This window comes from Pteropus alecto, unplaced genomic scaffold (assembly GCF_000325575.1).
Source record: "Pteropus alecto unplaced genomic scaffold, ASM32557v1 scaffold39, whole genome shotgun sequence".
Taxonomy (NCBI): domain Eukaryota; kingdom Metazoa; phylum Chordata; class Mammalia; order Chiroptera; family Pteropodidae; genus Pteropus; species Pteropus alecto.
In genome coordinates, this window is record NW_006443568.1 from 5,350,802 (window position 1) to 5,372,101 (window position 21,300).

The following is a 21,300-nucleotide window of genomic DNA, read 5'->3' on the forward strand; positions in this document are numbered from 1 at the left end:
GAGCAACGGGAGAGGGGAAGACGTCCTGTGACACTTGGCAGGGGCAGAAATGGCATCTTTCCAGGTGGAAGTTCAGACGTTCCTTGCCCAAGGCCAACGGCACCACTGTCCAGAATAAAAATAGTCCTTCCTCTCCCCATTTCCCCTCATTCTCTCTGAGCCAACTTCCTAGCATCGGGTCAGATACTTCCGCCCTGGAAGCCCCTTTCCAAATGATAAATATGCCCTCACATATCCATTCGTTCCCAAGAAGAAACTCCTCCCTCTATCAAGCAATGCAAAAATTACTTCACACATGTTCATCTGGATGCTCTGGGTGACTCCAGTCTCAAGAGATTCTTGTCACTGGGGTCTCTCCCAGCAACCAGACGGATTCCTGGGCCCCCTGACTCAAGCCTGTTCATCGCTCTGCTCCATGAGGTGGGTCACAGCCCAGACCATCATGCTTTCCTAGGGGTCTGCCACTGCCTTGCTGAGGGACTGCAGGGAGGGAGTGCCTTGCCCTCTCTGAGCCTCAGGAGGCTCATCCATCATGGGATGTGGGGCTGGACTTGGGGATTTCTGAAGGCCTTTTTAATATCTGACTGTGTGTGCCAGATCTCCCAGTGAGGTGGAGGCTGATGGAGGGCAGCGTGGCAGAGCTGAGCCAACGGCTATGCAGGAATGAGGTGTCCAGCTGAGCTGCCCGCTTCCTACCTGACCTCCAGCAAGGTTCTTCTGCCCTCCTCTCCCAAAGGGCTGCTGCATACCCTGGGAGCCTGGCCCCATGCTCCGCTGCAGCCCGCTGCCATCAGGCCCCCCACCAGCACCATGGACCCCTGTTCCCCGTACTCCTTACCTGCCCAGCCCAGGAGCCCTCTGGCCCCATTCACATGGTCCTGCTGGCCTAGCCTGGCTGCCCAGACACAGTTTCAGCTCCCCTCGCCGTCGTAGCCACCACCTGACTCCTGGCGCCCACGTCTCACCCTGACTTCCTGCCTCCTCCTGAGGGCTCCTCAGCCAACCGGGCCCCAGCAGCCCAACCACAAGCCTCTAGCACCCTAAGCTTCCTGCTACCATAGCCCCCCACCCCTCAGTCTCTGGGGGTCCTGTACACCTCCAGGCCAGGCCTTACTCACCCCGAGAGTGGCACTAGGAGGTGAAAGGGGGATATTTGATGGAACCTCCCTCCTGCCCTCCAGAGAGCACCTGGACAAGAGATTCAAGGGCAGACTTCAAACCCCAATGGTGAGGGGGGCAGACACACACCAGCTGTCAGTGAAAGGCAAAAAGCACTGTTGTCAGAGCCTGAGAGCTAAAGAACCCTTTCATCACAGTCTGAGGGCAAAGGTAACATCTTTTCAGAGTCAGAGGAGAGGATAATATCCCTGTTACGTGGCCAGAGAGCAGAACACCCATGTTGTAGTCAGACATCAGGCTAACCTGGTTACTATAGTCAGAATAATAGCCATGTCATCTCAGGGCACAGGATAATAGCTTTATTATAGTCAGAGGATAGGCTAACAGGCTTTGCACAGACAGAATGCTGGACAATAAGCTGTTTAAGGAAACAGGCAAGATAACCCCATGTCCTTAAGGGGGCAAGACAACACCCACTGATTATGGTTGGGGAGTAGGGGAACACTTTTAATTTACGTAGAGTCAAGGCCACAGACTCTGTTAGAGGTACCAGGTCTGATACCACCTCTTGCAACAGGTGGAAGACAGAACAAACACTCCTGCCCAGGCACCCAGGTGCAAGCAGCAGCACTTTCTGTTATAGGCAGGAGGCAGGAACCGTGTCACAAGCAGCAAGCAGGCCAAAAATCTCCCTTTACCTTAGGGCCACACTGAGGGTGGCACCTATCATAGGTGGAAGGCCAGGTCATCAGTGAAAAGAGGAACACCAGGTGACCTTTATCAAACCCAAGAGCTGGGTATTGTCCCCACCCAGAGGAATGTATAAATGCGTCACCACAACCTGAGCTTACAGTGGAGTGAGCAGGTTGGGGGAGGGGAACCCACAGAGCATTGTTGGGGTTTGTGAGGTGGAAGTTGATGCAGTGTGCACCTCAGCTGCAAAGGAAAGGGGGAGACAGGAAATGGGTGGGGGGAAGAGGAAGCCTGAGTTGGAAAGTCAGACAAAGAGAGTAACACAGAAACAAAGGCTGAGAGATACAAAGTAAAAAAAAATAAAAAAAGCCCTACAGAGCCCAGAGTCTGGGCAGGCGTCAGTTCCCCCTTGCTATGAACCTGAGCACTTCACAGGCCATTTCTGAGCCTCAGCATAATAGTAATAATACCACTGGTGATAGTAATGATAAGCAAGATGTAGTTCACATTTATTGAGTGCTTACTGTACATTATCCCACTTAAGACATTTCCAACTACTTGTAAAGTAAGAATTAGCATTTCTATTTTAGATTCAGGAATTAAGAGACCTCCTCAAATTCTGATAGAAATAAATGGTAGCGCTGGCTTTGAACACAGGTTTACTAGATCCTGCATTCTTCAGCTGCCCGTTTACACAAGTCGCCTTCCATGAGGGTGATTTAAGATTTTAAGTTCTTTCCCAGTTCTGATCTCGATAAGATAGAGCAATAGAGCTGGAGTTGTGGGGGAGGAGGGGATCCATCAGTTCTCTCCTGCAGTGGAATCCCTGGTTCCAGCAACAGATGACACTCAGCACACTTGGGCCTGATAAATGACTACAGAGACCTCTATGGGAAGCAGAGAGGGCATTTATTGAGAGCCTGGGGGTCTGTGAGCTCCCATCCCTCCCACTCCCCCTGCCATGCCCCCAAACGCGCGCGCGCACACACACACACACACACACACACACCTGAGGCAACAGCAGGGACAGGATGCGGCGGGGAGGGGGCTTTATGCTCCCAGAGCTGAGTGTACCCACCAACCTCCACCCTGGCCAGGTGTTGCTGCCTCTGGGGCACCCCTCGCTTCCCCTTTTCCAGGTGAGCTGGGGAAAGGGTAGCGGGTGGCCCGGGAGGCACACAGGTGCCCCTCAACAGAGGGTGAAGCGTCGGGCGCTAATGTTCATGCGTGTGAGGCCGAGGTGCCGCAGTGGCGGGGCCAGCGCCAGGCTGGCCCCTGGCTCCAGCTCCAGCTCCAGCTCAGCCTCGTCCAGCAGCTCTTGGTGCAGGTGACAGGCTTGATCCACCTTCAGCCGGTGCAGCTGTGCCCTCAGTCGTAGCAGCTGCCCCGCCAACTGCCGGTCCTGAGCCTGCATCTCCCTCTGCAGCCAAGAGGGGAGTGTCAGTCTGCTGGATTTGTCCTCAGCCTCTGGCCTATCTTCCCTTTCTATCGACACCCTGGGGCTTTGCACTGGCTATGTCCTCTTCAGCCCCCTCACCCCAACTTGCTTCCTCTCCATCTCTCTGCTCTTGCTCCACAGTGGTGGCTCTAAAACTAAGATAAGGAGCCATTATATACAAATACAGGTGCCTGGGGCCCAGATAACTAAGTGGACTCTCCAATTTGGAGCCTGGACATCTTTATATTTGCATATGTTGGGTTAAGAGCCATCTATTCAACATTTGCCTCCTCAGAGTCTCCCTACAGCATGCTCAGTACCTTATTTTGTACTTCTCAGTGTATTTTGTACTTCATGGCCATTCCCAGAGTAGGGGAGGCCATGCCCTCCCCATCTATAACTGGTGGCCCCAAGGGCAGGGATCTGTCCCCTGAGCCACAGAAACACAGGTCAATGGATTGGATGAAATTCTTCTTCAGCAAGTCTCCCTGAATAAGACACTGAACAAATTCATTCCTGGCTCCTCAGCTTCCTGGACACAGCCACAGTAGTAGACAGCTGTTGGAAGTGGGGTCTGTTCTCGTCCCTGCCCCACACCTGTGGTCTTAAGCCCTAAGAAGAACCGTCCCCAAGGTCCTCTGCAAGATTGCCTACCCCACCAGACTCACCAGCTCTCGTCGGAGCCACTCAAGGGCAGAGTCCATTGAGTCAAAGCCGCAGATGGCCCCAGGTCTCCCCGGCCCAGGTCTCGTTTGGGCCCTTCGCCAGGCTTGGCTCTGGACCTGGGCTGTCCACTCCAGATATGAGGGCCGCCGTGTCTGCAGCTGTAGCTTGGCCGTCAGCGCCTTCACAGAGTCCAGGCTCTCTTCCTCCTCATCCTCCTCATTGTCTTCACCCACTGCCTGGAATGTCAATGGTCCCAGGGACATGGTAGGTTTGGGGTGAGTGACAGGACAAGGCTACAGCTCTGGGATTAGGGAAAGGCTGGCAATATTGCCCAGGGAGTGTTATGGAAGGCTGAGTGTGTCAGTGTGGGTGAGTAGATGGGTGTGGGAGGCTGAGTGTGCAAGAGCTGAGATTTTCCTGGACTGCTAACCCTGGAGCCACGTGATGCCCGTCCGGGTGGTAGCAGGAGGAGTCCTGTTCTTCTGGCCCCTTGGATGAATTTTATTGTCTTTGCCCAGAAGTAGACACCCAGTTCCCAGAAAGGAAGTTGCTACAGGATAAGAAAAGCATCATCCACACTAGTCTTGGCCCTCTTCCCAAGACCCAAGTAAGGGAGTAGGGAGGGAACAGGAGGCTGACCAACTGCCCCCAGTCCTCACTCATAACAGTGGCTCTTCAGCAAAATAATAGTGTCCAGAACCCTGGCTTGGGAGTCAGAAGACTTGGGTTCTGGTGCTGGCTCTGTGCGGCCTCAGACATGTAACTGACTGTTGGGACAGATCAATGATTTCAAGCTACACTCTAAGGAACTTTAGGGTCCCTTGGTAATCCCTCAGGAGCTAGGTGCTGGGTAAGGGCAGAGCTGTGGATGGGCTCCTGAGCCTACCTCTCCCTGTGGCCCCTTCCAGGGCTTCAACCAAAGCAGTTCCCTTTTGTAAATTTTGTATTGGAATATAACACACACACAGAAAAATTCACATATCATAAACACACAGCTTGATGAAGTCTCCCAAACTGAATGCACTTATGTAACTAGCACCCAAATCAAGCAACAGAGTACTATATTGCCAGGGTCCAGGCTGTCACTACTCTCCATAGGGTAATACTACCCTAATTTCTGACAGTGTAGATTAGTTTAGCCTTTTTAAAAAATATATATTCTAGTGTATCACTCTTTAGCATGAATTAGAATCACCTGGAAAACTTGTTTAAAAAGATTACTAGGCTCTACACTCAGAGCTTCTCATTTAGTATGTGTGGAGTAGGGTGGCTCATAGTTTGCACTTCTAACAAATTCCCATCCTGGCTGATACTTCTGGTCTGGAATTTTACAATTTTATGCCTGTTTTCTTTTACAGAGTAGTTCCAATTCTATGTTTATATTATGGGGGTCCTCCTACGATTTTATATTTTTTATTTGAAAGAAAGGTTTTGTGTGCATGCACGTGCGCACGCGCGCACACACACACACACACACACACACATGCTTGGAACCTAGTGGACCAGAAGGCCCATTGAAGGCAGGAGTCCCTCTTATTCTTAGTAATCAACACTTAACACAGCGTAGGCATCAGTGTTTAAGAAATAAAAGAATAATTGGGTGGACAGATGGATAGATCCTCCAGTGAATCATTTTAATCTCATGTAATTTACTAGCTTAAAGTGTGTCTCTTGCCACACTGAAAACCTTATGAACAGAAACTTCCTCAGTCATTCTCGGGTTCCAACACCAAATACAGAGCCCAGCTCAGTGTATGAACAATTCATTTTTGGTCAAAGGATGGAGTGATAGGGGATGGGACTCCAGAGGGCAGGACTAAGCCAGAAGTGGCTCCCACAGAGGGCGCAGTCAAGCAGGGACTTCCAGCTGTGATGGGGGAGGGGCGCCAGCCACACAGCTGTTTGCATTTAAGGTGGACCAAGGGATTTCCCCCACCCAGCCTTAGCAAAGGAGGAAGTAGACGGTTCCCAGATTCACACCCACACTTTCCACCCCTTCCACCAGGGTTCAGGAGAAGAGATGGTATTTTTCTTTCTTTTTTAAGTCAGCAGGAGTACCGGCACCTCAGATTAAAATACCAAAAACATTGAGTGCCTACGAATTAGGCACGAGGTTAAGGGCTTGAAGTGATTATTCTGCCCATTTCACAGATGATGAAATTGAGGTTTCCTTAACAGGTTCTGGCTGGGGTCTCACTAAGAGGTGCTCGCAATAAGAAAGGGAAATTCCTGTGAAACTACGATCCCTTCTTCTAAGGGGCCTCCTTAACAGCTGTCCTCCCGGTGTCGCCAGTTGCCCAGCCAGTTCCTGTCCTTTTCGGAGCCCCCGCTCGCCCCGACTGACACTCTTCGAATATGTCCTTTTGCTGGGCCCCAGGCCCACTACATGCGGAATGTTCTCAGAACTGATCCGTACACGCCGGGCCCAAGCCAAGCTCTTGCAGGGCGCGGAGGCGCACCCGCTGCCTGGCACGTTGTACGTCACGGGCCGCCACCTGTTGCTGTCTCCAGGGCCCCAGGCGTGTCCCGACCTGTGGCTGCTGCTGTTGCGTAGCATCGACTCTATAGAGAAGCCGTGAGCGTGGCGGGGGCGTCCCCGGAATTGGGGACCTCGCAGCTCTACAGGGAGAAGGGGAAGGGCAAGCGCAGTTGGAGTTGTTGTCCCCCCCTCCCTATGTAATATCTAATCTTATAAAACTGATTTCTCCTCCCGTGGTGGAGGGCGGGGGACACTAAGCCTAAGCTCGTCCATCCCCAGGGTCGCGGGTGACTCCGGCACCATCACGCCGCGCTGTAAGGATCTCCGCGTGCTGCAGCTGGACATAGAGGGCGTGGAAGCTTGACATCGCCCGCTCCACCGAGGTACGCCAAGGGTGCACCTGAGGTCCTTAAGCTACCCCTATCCCGTAACGAGGGTAGTAAACAGAGGCTACTGAGCAAGGGTACTCAGCAGCCAGTGTTATCCGGGGGCACAGCTAATGGCAAGGGGATGCAGGATGGTCTGAAACACTTGGAGAGGAGGGAGCTGCGGAACCGAGGGGTTGGAAGGGCGCGGATGAGATAATTCCGACCTTTCTCAGATCCCTGACTTCCTTCCCCAGGCGCTATCTTCCCTGGAATCGGTCATCACCTCCTATCCGTTCTTCTACCGTCCCAAGGACTTGAGATTGGGCGAAGCCTGGCACTTCTACCCGCCCGAATGGTACTACAAGCGAGTAGCTCCGGAGATAATTGCGGTCGTGGGGACCTGTGGATGTGGAAGCATTGGGCCCGGAAGGGGCGCGGGGATGTGGCACTCACTGGGTACATTAAACCTGGCTTCCGCCCCTCCCTGCGCTGCAGACCAACTAACGCATGGCCGCTGAGTGAGGTGAACAAGGACTTCAGCTTGTGCCCTAGTTACCCCCGCGCCGTGATCGTGCCTCGCACAGTGGACAACGATGCCCTGGAGCGCAGTGCCCGCTTCCTCCAGGGAGGCCGCTTTCCAGTGCTCAGCTACTACCATACTCCCAGCAGAACCGTGGGCCCCACTCCTCCCCAAATTCTGTCGCTAGCACCAACCGCTTCCCTTCTGGGCCCTTTTCTGCATTGGGCGGGTCAGTTCGGTGCCCGGCTGCTACCCTGGCTCCTGCCCTTCCTGGCAGCGCCCTGTCCGGCCTCCAACAGGCCCAGCCCGCTCAGCTTAACCCTGCCTTTGCCGACTCTGGCCCCGCCCCTCTCCCGGGTATCGGAGTCTAGGCTCTCTAGCCCCGACCCTGGCGGTTCTGGTAGGCTGAAGCCTAGTCTCTTTGTCAACCCAGGACCCTCCCACGTTCTACTCATCGGGTCCGTCCCCCTCCCTGCCAAAAGCCACCCAGAGCCGGCTCCGAGTTCCTCCCATAAGAGCCCTGCTTCCCCAGCCCACCCCTGCCAGCTCTGACCCACTTCATGTGTAGACCCTGTCCTGAGCGGGGTCCCTGAACCAGGGCTGGTGGGTACGGCTTCCTGTTGGCAGGTTGTTACGTTCCAGCCAGCCCCTGACCAGGCCCACAAACGGCGCTGCGCTGAGGATGAGGAGTTGCTGCGAGCTGTGCTGGCGGCGGCCCCCCACGGGACGGAGCTTCGTTGTGGACACACGCTCGGCCCAGACCTCCAAACAGGCCCTCATAACTGGCGGTGGCACCGAGGCCAAGGTCACTTATCCTGGCTGGAAACGGCTGCACCGGCCGCTGGAGAGGTAAGGAGTCTTTCCATCCTCTCCTAGGCTATCTCCCCTGCAGGACTCTTCATGAATGGAGATAGAGGATGGGGGAATGAGTGTCTTCCAGGGACCTTGAGGACTGTTAGGCTTTTGCTGGTAGCCATCCTGCCAGATGGCCATCGTGACTTGTACACCCCCACTGAGAGGGCTCTTTACTTCCTCAGCGTCCCTCTATGGGAAAGAAAAAGCACCTCTTTACATCAAACTAAAAATTGTCTTCCAGGAACAACCTCAACACACACACACACACACACACACTTTTGTCTTCCAGGAACAACCTCAACACACACACACTCTCCCCCGCCCTGCCCTGAGGGCTGTACCTGCATAGCTGTATCTATTCCCTGTCTCCAGATGATTGTAGTACCAAGAGGAGGTCCTGAGAGAGTTTTTGTGCTTGGAGGAGAGTGCATTGCCCCCCTACCCAGAATACAAGACTCTGTTTATTCATGTATTCAACCAACACTTTGAGCACAGAGGCTGAGGTGGTGGCCAGCCCTGGCTGAAAGATCAGCAGTAAATGGGCAGAGTTCAATATGATAAGTAGCAGCACAGAGGAGGCACCTCTCTCTTAGTATAGGTAGTCCAAAGAAAGTTTCCCTGAGAGTAGGATGCTTTAGCTGAGCCCCGAAAGAGGAGGAGGAATTAGCCAGAAAGTGGAAGGACATTGCATGTGAAAGGTACTGCAGGTATATAGGAGCAGAGAGCCTGGTCATTTGTTCTGTTTGGGGAACTGCAAGTACTTCAGTATGGTGGGAGTGTAGAGTATGAGGTGGAGGTAGAAAGAAGTGGGACTAAAAGGATAACAGGGGCCAGAGAAAAGGTTTTGAATGTCAAGATTATGAGCTTAGACTTTATCCTAAGGGCAGTGAAGAGCCAGTGAAGGCTTTTAAACAGGATGTAAAGTACAGCACAGGGAATATAGTCGATAATAATACCTACGTATGGTGTCAGATGGGTACTAGACTTACGGAGTGATCACTTCATAAGGTATATAAATGTCTAACCACTATGCTGTACATCTGAAACTAATATTGTATGTCAACTGAAATTGAACAATAAAAAATAAAAATAAAAAAAGATTTTCTGGCAGGAGGTCACTGTCGATCTTGAGCAGAACAGTTTTTAGGAAGCAGCAGATACCAGAATCCCAAGAGTATTGTGTTTCTCTTGTCAGACTGGGGCTCCCCAGTAAGTACTGTGTTACTCCCATCAGATTGGGGTACTTAAGACATTGTGATACTTCCATCAAATTGGGGGTTTCCCAGGGCATTCTGCATTCCCCCAGAGGGTCATGTGATCCCTTTCCAGGTAATGCTGTGCCCAACAGAGTAAGTCACCCCAAACAATCTTGGGTCTTCTCTATCAGATTGGGAAATCCCCGAGGATACTGACTTATTTCCATCAGATTAAGTGGGCTCCCCAAACTGTCCTGGGTCCCTCTTGTCTGATGGGCTCCTCTGAGAGTTCTGTGACTCCCTCTTCGACCTGGAGCACTTGTTTCTAGGCCGTGCTCCCCACAGCTTGGCCTTGAGGAGGAATGACCAGACTCCCACTTGTGCAGGGGGCAGCCTCTACAGGAGAGTTTCGTGCACTGAGTGGAGGCCTGTGGGGACCTGGAGCAGAGCATAGACCGCTGGCTTAGTCAATTAGAGAGCTGCTGCTGGCTGGCTCATGTGAAGGAGGCACTGAGCACCGCCTGCCTAGCAGCCCAGGGCATGAAGAGGTAAGATCCCCACCCTAGGAGACAGCACGGGGCACAGCTCTCAATCCCTGGGTACATGTCTCAGTGAGCAAATACAGCTTAGAACTGGGTGCATTCTATTCCTGGCCCAGCCACCCAAGGCAGGAAAGGACTGGCTTCAGTTGATAAGCCCTGGGCCCACAGGGAAGGGGCCTGCATCCTGGTGCATGGGGCTGAAGGCACTGACAGCACCCTGCTTTTGACTTTGCTGGCCCAACTCATCCTGGATCCCTTGAGTCGGACAATTGCTGGATTCCAGGAGCTGGTGGAACGGGAGTGGATCCAGGTAAGTGGCCATCCAGCCCCAACCCTTCCCCTCCACCCAGAAACCCCGCTTCCTTGTGCCCATCGCTCTGCCCCTTCCCAGGCTGGCCACCCCTTCCAGCTGCGCTGCGCCCACTCAGCCTTCTCCCACACCTGCCCCAAGCACAAGGCACCCACCTTTCTCCTCTTCCTGGACTGTGTATGGCAGCTGGGCCGCCAGTTCCCGCTGTCGCTGGAGTTTGGGGAGGGGCTGCTGTTGGCGCTGTCTATGCCTCCCCCTTTGGCACCTTCCTCTGCAACAGCGAAAAGGAAAGGTGAGCTAAGGAGGTGTCGAGGCGGGTCATGGGGCAGGCTTCGGAGAGTTGGATACCTGCTGTGTCAGCACCTTATTTCCTTGGAAGATATCTTTCCCTTTCAGATGAGTTTCTTTTAGAAAAAAATCCTAGTGTCCTCTCCGTCCCTACCTCCAGATTTCACACTTCCCCTTAAATTTTGTAAACCCAGAGATGGATGGGTCCAAAGCCAAACCTTTGGACCTACCCACTCTGTCCATAGCCAGTAACAATTGCACCCCCAGCTTAAAAACAAGGACTGAAAGGGAAAGTTGCTGCAAAAATAAATCTTTTCTGGGCTCTCTACCACTTTGTAAGGTTGATTCTAGTGAAGCAACAGAAGTTGAAAGCTGAGTCCAATTGTTTGGGCTCAAATTCTGGCTCCACCACTCACCTGCTGGGTGATCATAAGCAAACCTGTCTGTTTGCTCATCAGTAGCAAGGAGAGGATCATGATCGCAGCCATAATCTGAGGTGGTGGTGGTGCAAGGATTAGCAGAGTGAAAACATGGAAAGTGCTTAGCACAGTGCCTGGCATACAGTGGGCACACAAGCGATAGTTATTTTTGTTTGGTTTCATATGCTCCCAATAAGCCTCCAAAAGCCATCTTTCTCTCATCAGACTGAAAGGGAGGGAGGGTTCACTGCTCTCCAGGAAGGTGGAGATCACAGTCAGTTATCTTTTGTTGCCCAGCTTCTTCCTTTTCATTAACTCTACTTGTGGGTCAACCAGGTTAGAAACTGTTATCTTTGTTTACCTCACTCCCCCCATCCTTCATGTTTACCTTTCTCCTAAAATTTTCTTAGGTTAGTCCTCTCCTGTCAAAGGCCCCTCCTACCAACCCCAATCTGAATTCTTTCCATGTGGATCATTGGAAGAGCCTCCACACTGCTCTATCTCCACTTTCATCATTCATCAGTATCAACATTCACATTGGGCCCTTTCCCACTTTCTCGCTTTCACTCATGCAGTTTCCCCTTCTAAGTACTTCCAAGTTTTTACACACCTGGTGAACATTTGCTGCTAGACCCAGCTCCAATGGCACATTCCTAATTAGCCTTCCCTAACACTTTCAGGCAAAGCTAGGCAGAACTCTTTAAGAACTAGGCTTTGTCTTGTTCCACTTTACTGGAGTGCGTAATACAGGATCTGACTGGCAGTAGTAACATTTGCAGGAAAAGGGAGAGGTTATCACTGCCTCAAGGTAGCTGTCACACCACCAACCAGGGCCCTCCGTTCAGAATCCCAGAGTGCCTGTTTGAGTCTAGAAACTCTCTCCCTCCAGATGTCTGTGTGAAGTAAGAACTCGAACACACTCATTGTGGTCGGGGCTCAACCAGCCACAACAATGAAAACTCCAGAACCCACTCTACGTCCATAATCCCTTGGCCATCTGGCCTTCTGTGGAGCCTCAGAGCCTGCAACTGTGGCAAGGTACATCCCCCATGCCACTTTCTTCCCTAGGGGTTATGCCCTCTGATCAGCTTCTTTACCTGTCTTCCTCCTCCTCCTCCTCAGGCCTGTTTCTGCGCTGGACCCGCCCACCTGAGGCTTCAGAGGTAGCATGGGAGAAAGTGTGGCAAATAGTGACAGATACAGAGAAGACAGAAGGCTCTCAGCCAACAGTTTCAGCCTCTGAGCCCCAGCCCTAAGCACTGGCTCCTCGGATAGTGGCTGAGACAGTCTCGAGACCTCTCCAGGCCCCTGAGCACCTTTGGACCTTGGATGAGGGTGCCTGCAACCACCCTAGCCCACAATACTGAAGTTCTAGGTTTGAAGTGTCCAAAGTGTAGGGAGAAGGTCCAGGTAATAAAGGTATACCCATGACTTATGGTATTAGCTTGCTGGGGTGTCACACTGAGAAGGGAAAATGATTAAACAGACCCCATAAAATATCTGACCAGAAAACATTTATTTCCAAACTAATTTATTATTCTTCAGAGTCCAAAACTTTCTGTGAGCCCTGACCTGGAAACTTTTCCTTGGACAGGATGGAAATCCAGCTTCTTAAGCCTCAAACTCAAATTCAAAGTACTGTGAGTCGAAATAGTGGATGCGGACATAACCATCTTCTCCGCCGCTGCTGTAGCTGGAAAGAGATAACCAGGGACCAGTCAAGATGCCTGCTTTGGGGGATGGGAAAGGGGCAGAGGGTTGGCCTGTGGGGCAGGGACCAGACCAGGGTTGAGCTCAGTTCCCTTCACCAGGCCTTACCTCTTGCCGTCAGGATGGAAGGCAACACTGTTGATAGGTCCGAAGTGACCCTTGACTCTTCCAAACTCTTCTTCAAAGGCCAAGTGGAAGAACCTTGGAAGAGCTTGTTGTGAGAAGAGATAGTTAATTCATTCTCCATCTCCTTCCAAAACACTTTGGAGGTACCACTGCCAAATGCAAACTATAAAGTGGGGAAACTGGGATAAGGGGAAATGAATAAACAAAATCAGATGAAGTTAGGGGAAGACTGGACCCAAACGGCTGCCTGCACACATAGCTGACACTTCCTTACCATGTGCTGGGCAGTGCTCTAAGTGCTTAATAAGAATTAACTCATTTGTTTAATCTGCACAATTTTATGAGGTAAGTATATTACCACTGACCCCATTATACAGCTGAGGATAACTGGGCACAGAGAAATACAATATCTAAGGCATCAGAGTTCATGCTCGTAACTGCTGTATTACACACTTGTCACAAGAGGGCCACAAATCTGACTGTACTTTCTAGCAGCCAGTAAATAAAGGAACTCTCAGTTACATGGCTTGTGTCCATTATGAAAGACATTCCATGAGGTTTCAGTTTGGAAGAACTCTTCCCTTTACCTGGCCTCAAACTTGCCAATCCTGGTGGAGGTAGTGGTTACATCCATGGCTTCCTGACCACCACCCAGCACCACCTGGAGGGAAGAAGAAACCTTAGATAGGCCCAAAGGACATGTAAGCCCATTTTGTTTTAACCCCCCCTCCCTATAAACTTTTAATATCTCCTACATCAGAATGGGAAGATACTAAGGATAGGGGACATCAGCCACCCCCTATCCTGTCCCTGGGGCTCCTCAATCCTTCGGCCTTGTAGACGCTATGGTAATCTCCTCTGCCTGACACCATTTTCCTCCAGAGTTCGTATCTTAATTGGTAGACAAACATCTAGACCCTGGAAGCATTTTGAAGCTCAAGAAGAAAGCCTGGGTGAGGTTCCCTTACATGGTCGTAGTTGGGAGAAAGGGCAGCTGAGTTGACGGGACGTTCTGTCCGGAAAGTCTTCTGATGTTCAAGGGTTGTGGAGTCAAAGAGCTGGAGAGAGAAAGCAGGGGAAAAATCTGTAAAAGGAGCTTTCTTGTGGGGAGTCAGGCAAATTGAGAGCTGAGCAGGAGGGTGAGAGCAGCCCTGCCAGACCCCTTGCCTTTGCTCACCTTGGCTGTGTTGTCCTTGGATGCAGTGACAAACATGGTCATGTCCCTGGATAACTGGATGTCGTTGATCTGACGAGAGTGCTCCTTAACATTCACCAATACCTCTCCAGACTGGAGAACAAAGAAGAGTGAGGCTCTGACTAGCCTAAACCCCACTAGCCCCAACGCTCAATCAGGGTTCTATACTGCTTCCTATCTCATCAAGGGGAGGGGAGGTCTGGGTTGGGACTAAGTCTCTCCTGAATCAAAATTTATTCACTCTCCCCAGCTCATGTCTACATCTTAACCTGTACAAGTTTCATGAATACTGCTACTCCGTCTGGGAAAACACATGCTTATGGTGACAAATCTATGGATCTATTAATCATATTATATATAATGGTAGAGCAAATATTTTTCAACAAATATTTATCGAACAGCTACTATTTGCCAAGCATTGTGCTAAGCACTGAACAATATCTTACTTCATTTAATCCTCACGACAATCCTATTATGTGGGTATTTTAATGGAAAATTTAAAAGGGAGAAACTAAGGTTCAGAGAGGGTGTAACTTTGAGATCATGTAGCTAGTAAGAGCCTGAGCTCACACCCCTTCCCTGCCAGGGTCAGGGTCACAGTCCATGAGGACTGCTGCATGTCCGCCTCTTCTTAGGTTTTCTCACAGGGCTTTTTCATCTGATTCCCCTTCCCACAATCTGCTAGACTATAGTACAAAGAGCAGTTTTAGAGCCTGCCCTTAAAAGTACTTCTTGAGCTTTAATTTCTCTATTTAGAAAACAAGTTTACCGAAAGCCCACCACCCAAGGTCACTGTGAGGATACTGGGACTGTGTCTTATTTGACTTTGTTGTAACAGGTATCTGGCCTATGCTCTGCAAACATTTGTTAGATTACTAAAAGGTCTTAAGCACTGTGCCTCACACATATCAGACCCTCAGAAAACACTTCCTTTCTTTATTTTTATCTATTCTAACGGAAAAAATGTATTTTTGTCTCCTCCATCAATTTGGACACATTGTAGGGATGCATCTGGCTCCATTTTGAGGAACACATCAGTTTTGCAGTCTGGCCTAACTGGGGGCACAGATCAGCTCCACTATTTGCTAGCATCAAGCATTACTTAGGCGTTTGACCTTGGTTCCTATTTCTTTCCTGCAGGTAGGCCTGGGGCCAAGTGGACCATGGTCAGTGCTTGCTGAATGACTGACTAACCTTTATGGTATTACATTCCAGAATTCCCCAAGAACGTTAAGTACCCAAATCAGAAATCTAAGACAGTCTGGACTTTATTCTTTCTTTACCCACCCCATCTCATCTGTCACCCTTAAATATCTTTTGACCGTCAAGTGTTCCATATTCTCAGGGCTAATGCCCCGTTCAGGTCCATTCTCCAAACTGTAGCTTGCAAAAGCTTTCTAAAGAGGACACTGGATCATTAATAATCATTTAAAGATTCCCTACTGCCTAAAAGAAAATCACAACGCCTTACCTCCTGACAAGGAAAAAATTTAGTCCCTGTCGACCTTCCCCAATACTGCATTCCAATGATGCCCATGTTTGATTCACTTCTTCATCCTCAGAGCCCAGCATAGTGCCTGGCACTCTATGGTGGCACAAAAATGCTCAACTGTGATCATTATTAACAGTTCCTGAGTAATCTGACAAGTTTTTTAAACACCTGATATCATTAAATCCTTGAAATATTTTACAGATAAACAAGTTTGCCCAAGATCACACAGCTCAAAGTGGTAAAATCTGTATCTGAATTCATCCCTTGCTCTTAACCACTGTGTCATCCTGGCTTTTGTAGGGAATCATTCTGGTGGGCTCGGGCCCCATCCAGCCCCTTACCTTGGCACTATACTGGTTGAGCTCTCCACTCTCGTGGCCTGCAATGATGCACTCCCCCAGGGGTCCCCAAACAGCACTGGTGATTTTGGAGTCATTGCAAGGGATCTTCATGTAGGGCTCATTGTTGTCTGTGAGGAGCAGCAGATGTCAGGCCCTGGGCTTTGGAGCTGCACCCTTTACTTCAACCCCAGCCCTAGCCCCAGTCCTTACCGATTTGGCTCGGATCCCGCAGGTCAAAGAAACTTACGAAGCACTGGTAACCCATCTGCTTATCCGTAGAGAACATGATGATGTTGCCCCCAAAGTCAAAGCCACATGTCCGGACAGCTGAGTTGGTCTTGAGTAGGGCCAGCTGCTTCCCTGGGGATAGGCAGAGTCTGGGCTACCTCTTGCCCATTGCCACCACAGAGAGACCACACCTGCCTATTGCTGCATCTCAGTTTCTCCTGCTCTAGTAACTCCAACTCACCACCCTCCTCTTCCTATGTTTTGGCTCAAGTCTTTTAACTCCTTCCCCACAGCCCCTCCTGAGATATCCTGCTTATGTGGCACTGCTCATGGTGGACTGCAAGATATCTGTCTTCCTCTCAGAATGTGCTCCTCCACAGGAAAGACCTACTCTAACTTCTCTGTGTGTCCCCCGTGTCCAGCAGAGACCTGGCACAGAATTGAGTGCCCAGTAAGTATTTACTAAATAGAGTAGCTTAATAGAATCTCGTCTTTAGTCTCAGTTCTTCCAATGCACCACACTGCTACCTGAGCTTGCTAAAAGTAAACACAGAGCACCACTCTTCCATGCTCAGGGGCCTCCACAGCACACCGAGTCCTATAGGACAAAGATAAGCTCCTGAGTTTGGCATTCAAGGCCTGTTCTGGTCCCTAGCCTGCTTCGTCTTCTCCACTGGTTGTCTATTTCATCCCCCAAGAAGTAGGAACTCCTGCCAGAGCAGATGATTTGGACATGACACTTTGCCATGCTTTCATTCCTGCATGTGCCAAAGTGATGACCTCTTTCTCATCCTTTAAGCCCCTGCTCATATGACATTTACCTTGGGAAACCTTCCTGGGTTGCTTCCATCCCCATCCTAGGCAGCCAGTTGTTCCCCTCTGACCTTTCCACGGTGCTCTATGCTTCCTCTAACATGGTTTATATCTTACTGTAGTGACTCTTGTCTGTCCTCCTTATTTTCTTATCTGTCTCTTGTTCCCTAGACTAGGAACCATCTTTGAATTTACCTCTATTTCCTCAGAATCTGTTCGCTTAAACAGTACACTGCAGGTCCTCAGTGTTTGCTGAAAAATGAATGACCCAGGCTTACCTGTTTCACAGTCCCAGAGACGACAACTGTTGTCAGCTGAGCCAGTGAGGACATGCTTGGTGTCCCCTGAAGAGGGTGTTAAGAAACATGACCAAGTTCACCTGAGCCCAACTGAATCACCTTCCTGTTCAGCCCCAGAGAGCCCTTCTTCCTTACTTACCTCAGAGCATTCTAACCCCCTCATCTAGAACTGGAATCTGTCTTAAATGTTCCCCCAACCAGTGAACACACCAGGGATTAGGAGGTAGGTATCATTCTCTAGATACACAATAACGTCCCAAATTCCTATCTCCAAGTCAACAGCTTCTCCATTGCTGGCAGACCCCGAGAACCCAAGACTCAGAGGAAAGACAAGGATACAGTCAGCGTCCACACACCACACTGCTCCAGTATGGCCCATGTAAGTGCCCAGCCTCTCGCCATTTACAGAGTACCACACATTGACAATCTGGAGGAGTCAAAGACAAAGTGACAAGATGGTACACTCCCAGGTAGAGCAATGGCCTATTTTGCCTCAGGAACATTCAGCAGCCTCTAGCCAGGCCAGATTCTGCCCTCCCCTGCTCATCTCTTGGGAAACAGTAGGTTGCTGGTAGAAAGATTAATTTCTGGATTCTCCTCCTTCCTGGAGGTAAGTGGCAGGGGAATCAGGAGGATTCAAAAATGTCTCCATCTGCCACTGTCCCAGCCCCACCCAGACTCATAAACCCTCAGAAAAATAAAAGGTCAAGTTGAGTGCCAGTCGAGAAAAACAGGAGCTTTGGTGTCCTGTCCAAGTGGGAGCTGTTGACAGTAGGTAAGCTTGGGTTCCAGTCCCTGCTATGCCATTATCTCATCACGTCATCTCAAAGACAGTGCCTCTCCCCTCTAAACTTCAGTTTTTTTCATCTGTAAAATGACCATGACAATAATGCCTTCTTCAAAGGTAGCTGTGAGGTTATTCCAATAAAATGATGTCTAAGGAATTTGAAATATAAGTGACTAACATTAATTAGGCACTCATACACACCAGGTTCTGTGTGAAGCTCACTACTTAATGATCTCAGATAACTCCATGAAGGAGGTACGATTCCCATATTTTATAAAAAGGGAATCTTGAAGTTTAAAAAGGTTAAATGACATGCTCAAAGTCATAATGCTAGTGTATGCAAGAATCAGGATTCAAATCAAGTCTGTTTGGCTTCAGAGCCCCCATTCTTGACCATTAAAAGTTAACATCTTCCATATGAAACATGCTTCAAAAAGTGAAGAGCTGATTGTACTCAGTGAGCGGCAAGTAGGGGCCCAGAAGGACTGACTGAAATAAGACCAGGGACACCTTTATTAGCTTTCCCCTCGTTTGTTCGCCTATCTTGGTAAAATAGTTTTGTTTTTTGCCAGAACAGTCTCCTGGTCCCTTAAACGAAATGACCCTCGTCCCACCCCCCTGGTTTCTTGCTTTTCTTCTCCCCGGGTATGCTGTCCTTCTACCAGCAATTAAGTTCTTTCCCACCTTTCCCGGTAGAATGCTCTCGCCCACCTACTGCCGGTATGGCCTCTCCCTAATTTTTAGAGTGGGTCAATCTTTGGTTCCTAGCTCGCAGCAAAACTGGACTGTCCGTCCATCGCCCTAGCAAAATTAACTCTCCTCCTCCCGCCCTTCCCCCCCTCCGCCCCCGCCTCTGCCTAGTCCTGCCAGCCCGCCCTCCGACACTCACAGGGTCCTTGGCCACAGTGAAGAGGAGGTCTCCTTCGCGGTTGTACTTAATCTGCGTAATGGACCGCTCATGGCCCTGCAGCAGGATCGGCTTCTGTGGGGATAGGACAGGAGCGTCAGCGCCCAGAAGCAGCCCCTGCCGGAGCCCCAGCCCCGGACCCCAACAGCAACAACCTCAACTCGGTGGAACTCACCATGCCTGCGGTGACGCCAGGAAAAGGGCAACGTGAGCAGTACCGGAAGGGATTTTGGCGCCACTTCCGGATTATGGGTCTCCTCCCCTTCCCGGAAGTAGAAGAGAGGCGTTGCCATGGCGGCGACTCTCGGTGGGTAGGGGGTCCCGCCCCTCCATGAGCTTCTCGCACTTCTGCATAGCACCCCCCCGACCCCGGATTCGTTTCCTACTCCACTTCCATCACCCAACCCCTACCCCTGCTACAACCCCGGATCCTGGGGTTCTGGATTTATCTCTCCGGCCTTCCGGGGGCCAGTCGCACCCGGGGCGTTGGAGAGCGAAGGAGGGATGTGGGGACGGCTTGTTGGGGATGGAAGGTAGGAGGCTAACTGGGCCCGGCGAGCGGCCATTTGGTGGCGGGGAGAAGGTCACTCGCATCTCCATTCAGGGCAGGTGCTGGCTCTCGTGCTGGTGGCGGCTTTGTGGGGTGGCACACAGCCGCTGCTGAAGCGGGCCTCCTCCCGCCTGCAGCAGGTTCATGAGGGGACCTGGGTCCGGCAGTTGCTGCAGGAGATGAAGACTCTCTTCTTGAATATTGAGGTGCGTCTGTAAATGACCTCTCTCGCGGGGAGCTGCTAATGAATTTGGTCTCTGGGTCAGAGTCTGCACCCCACCATTAACTCACTAGAAGCTCTTGGATAAGTCACTTGTCCTCTTTGAGCCTCAGTTTGTTTCATCTGTAAAATGGGAATTATAATGGAAACCATCTTATAGGGCATTTATGAAGATTAAGCGAGAAGAGGCATTGGGCCTAGTACATAATTAGTGCTCAATCTATGACTGATATTATTATGTTATTATGGCAATCCAACATACCTTTGCAGAAGGAGGGCTTGGGGCTCAAACTGGCCCTGGGGAAGGAGGATAAGAGAAGATATGGAGAATTACCTTCGACCCCAATGCTGTCAGTCTAGAGTTGTGGGAGAGACAAGACATAGACACAACTGCCTCTCAGGGCTAAGGGCTATAAGAAGTACAGATAAAGTGCTGCGTGAGTTCAGAGGAGGGAGACTGGAACTAGGGATCCCAGGAAGGCTTCTTGGAGGGACTGACATTGGCACTCAGGGACGTGCAGAATGGGCGGATGGGAACTAGCAGGGTTGAGGGAGAGGCATTCAGGGCAAAGGCATGAAGTTCAGTCAGTAGCTTTCCCTCTGCCCTGGAAAGGTCCTTTTCAGAGAGCTTAGTGCTCCCTGGGCCCTTAGAGCTATTTCTCCCTCTAAGGGAAGGCATATCTGGAAGCTCAAAGAAGGCAGTGCTGTTCAGTCAAGCAATCACACTGCCTGCACTGACTGCAGATTTCTTCTGTTTCCAGTACCTGATGCCCTTTTTCCTCAACCAGTGTGGCTCCCTTCTCTACTACCTCACCTTGGCATCAACAGGTGGGTCTCTGGCTTAGAACTGCTATGCTTAGTGATAGAGGGCACCCATGAGTCACTCTGGGGAGTCTGTCTGCAACACTTTGTGCTCATGAGTAAAGATGAGTCCACTTTCTCTGGTTCCCTCTTTGTACCCTCTTCTCTGAGCAGTGGGGGTACTATGGGCTTGTTATGAGTATGCTGCCAGACACTAGGGTTGGTTTGAAGCTTGGCAGTCTTGAGCAACCACAGAGGAAGAAAGAAGGTTTATTTTGCTCTGCTAAGGGCTGGCTTTGACACTCACTTCCACTGCCTGCTACCTACCTGACCTTGAGCAAATCACTTAGTTGAGCCTTGGTTTTATACAGTTGGCTTCATAGCATTGAGAGGATTAAATTCAGTGTGTGAGAAACTTCTAGCAGAGTACCTGGTGCACACTGTAGAAGCTCAATAAATGTAAATCTCCTGTCCCCCATTGTTGACTGCCCTCTACTGCATCATATGCTGTTAGTTTTACACATTTTTTTTTTATTTAATTCTCATCATAACCCTATGAAGCAGATATGATTATCTCCATTTAGGAGGTGGAGCATGAAACTTTGGGCAGCTTATTTCATCTCTTTCAAGTTTCACAGCATATCAGTGTAGAAGGATTTGAAGCCATATATTACTTAAAGTTTATACTCGAACTTTGCAATGAGAAGTCCCCCAGCTGTGGTTCACCTCCCCTGGAGTCTTACCCAGACCTTCCAGGGACTTGAAGATAGTTTGGACCCCAAATAGCTTTGGGGAACCCCTCAGAGGCCATGGTAGGGTGAGGGAATAGGCACCTTCCACACCTGCCACCTCAGCTTCAACTAGAGTCACTCCACTTGCCTGTTTTACAGTTTAGTCTTTTCGTAATACTTTATTTAAAAGAAAGTTTGAAAGCCTCT

General features: G+C 50.4%; 4 protein-coding genes and 1 long non-coding RNA gene across 8 annotated transcripts in view; 2 read left to right on the top strand and 3 right to left on the bottom strand.

The window, feature by feature from the left end:
• Nucleotides 1-973, bottom strand: part of LCK (LCK proto-oncogene, Src family tyrosine kinase) — an 18,308-nt gene extending 17,335 nt beyond the window's left edge. The window contains exon 1 of one of the 2 annotated variants that reach the window (XM_006924293.3): nucleotides 839-973. The gene's annotated coding sequence lies outside the window, so the exon portion shown is untranslated. The remainder of the gene's footprint in view (nucleotides 1-838) is intronic. The other variant, XM_006924294.3, reaches the window with a different exon arrangement.
• Nucleotides 974-2,829: 1,856 nt separating this feature from the next.
• On the bottom strand, nucleotides 2,830-4,209 carry FAM167B (family with sequence similarity 167 member B). The gene is made up of 2 exons (XM_006924295.3): nucleotides 3,919-4,209; nucleotides 2,830-3,232 (listed from the first exon to the last, which is right to left on the bottom strand). Exons 1-2 carry the CDS (start codon nucleotides 4,177-4,179, stop codon nucleotides 3,002-3,004), a joined length of 492 nt encoding a protein of 163 aa, XP_006924357.1. The 5' UTR covers nucleotides 4,180-4,209; the 3' UTR covers nucleotides 2,830-3,001.
• Nucleotides 4,210-8,082: 3,873 nt separating this feature from the next.
• LOC102880055 lies at nucleotides 8,083-12,072 on the top strand. Its single transcript, XR_003043811.1, has 3 exons — nucleotides 8,083-8,132; nucleotides 9,721-11,931; nucleotides 12,016-12,072. It is a non-coding gene; the product is annotated as an uncharacterized LOC102880055 (long non-coding RNA).
• Nucleotides 12,073-12,392: 320 nt separating this feature from the next.
• On the bottom strand, nucleotides 12,393-19,054 carry EIF3I (eukaryotic translation initiation factor 3 subunit I). Its single transcript, XM_006924296.3, has 11 exons — nucleotides 18,967-19,054; nucleotides 18,774-18,866; nucleotides 17,437-17,524; nucleotides 17,077-17,142; nucleotides 15,968-16,117; nucleotides 15,758-15,885; nucleotides 13,907-14,017; nucleotides 13,698-13,787; nucleotides 13,317-13,390; nucleotides 12,712-12,804; nucleotides 12,393-12,586 (listed from the first exon to the last, which is right to left on the bottom strand). Exons 1-11 carry the CDS (start codon nucleotides 18,967-18,969, stop codon nucleotides 12,505-12,507), a joined length of 978 nt encoding a protein of 325 aa, XP_006924358.1. The 5' UTR covers nucleotides 18,970-19,054; the 3' UTR covers nucleotides 12,393-12,504.
• TMEM234 (transmembrane protein 234) overlaps nucleotides 18,974-21,300 on the top strand; it is a 4,999-nt gene continuing 2,672 nt past the window's right edge. For 2 of the 3 annotated variants that reach the window (XR_003043810.1, XM_025041303.1), the window contains exons 1-2: nucleotides 19,057-19,324; nucleotides 20,323-20,389. Coding sequence is in view for 2 of the 3 variants with exons in the window: in XM_025041303.1 (XP_024897071.1) it covers nucleotides 19,123-19,324; nucleotides 20,323-20,389 (269 nt within the window). In the remaining variant the exon portion in view is untranslated. Of the gene's footprint in view, nucleotides 19,325-19,395; nucleotides 19,548-20,322; nucleotides 20,390-21,300 lie in introns of all 3 variants that reach the window. The other variant, XM_025041304.1, reaches the window with a different exon arrangement.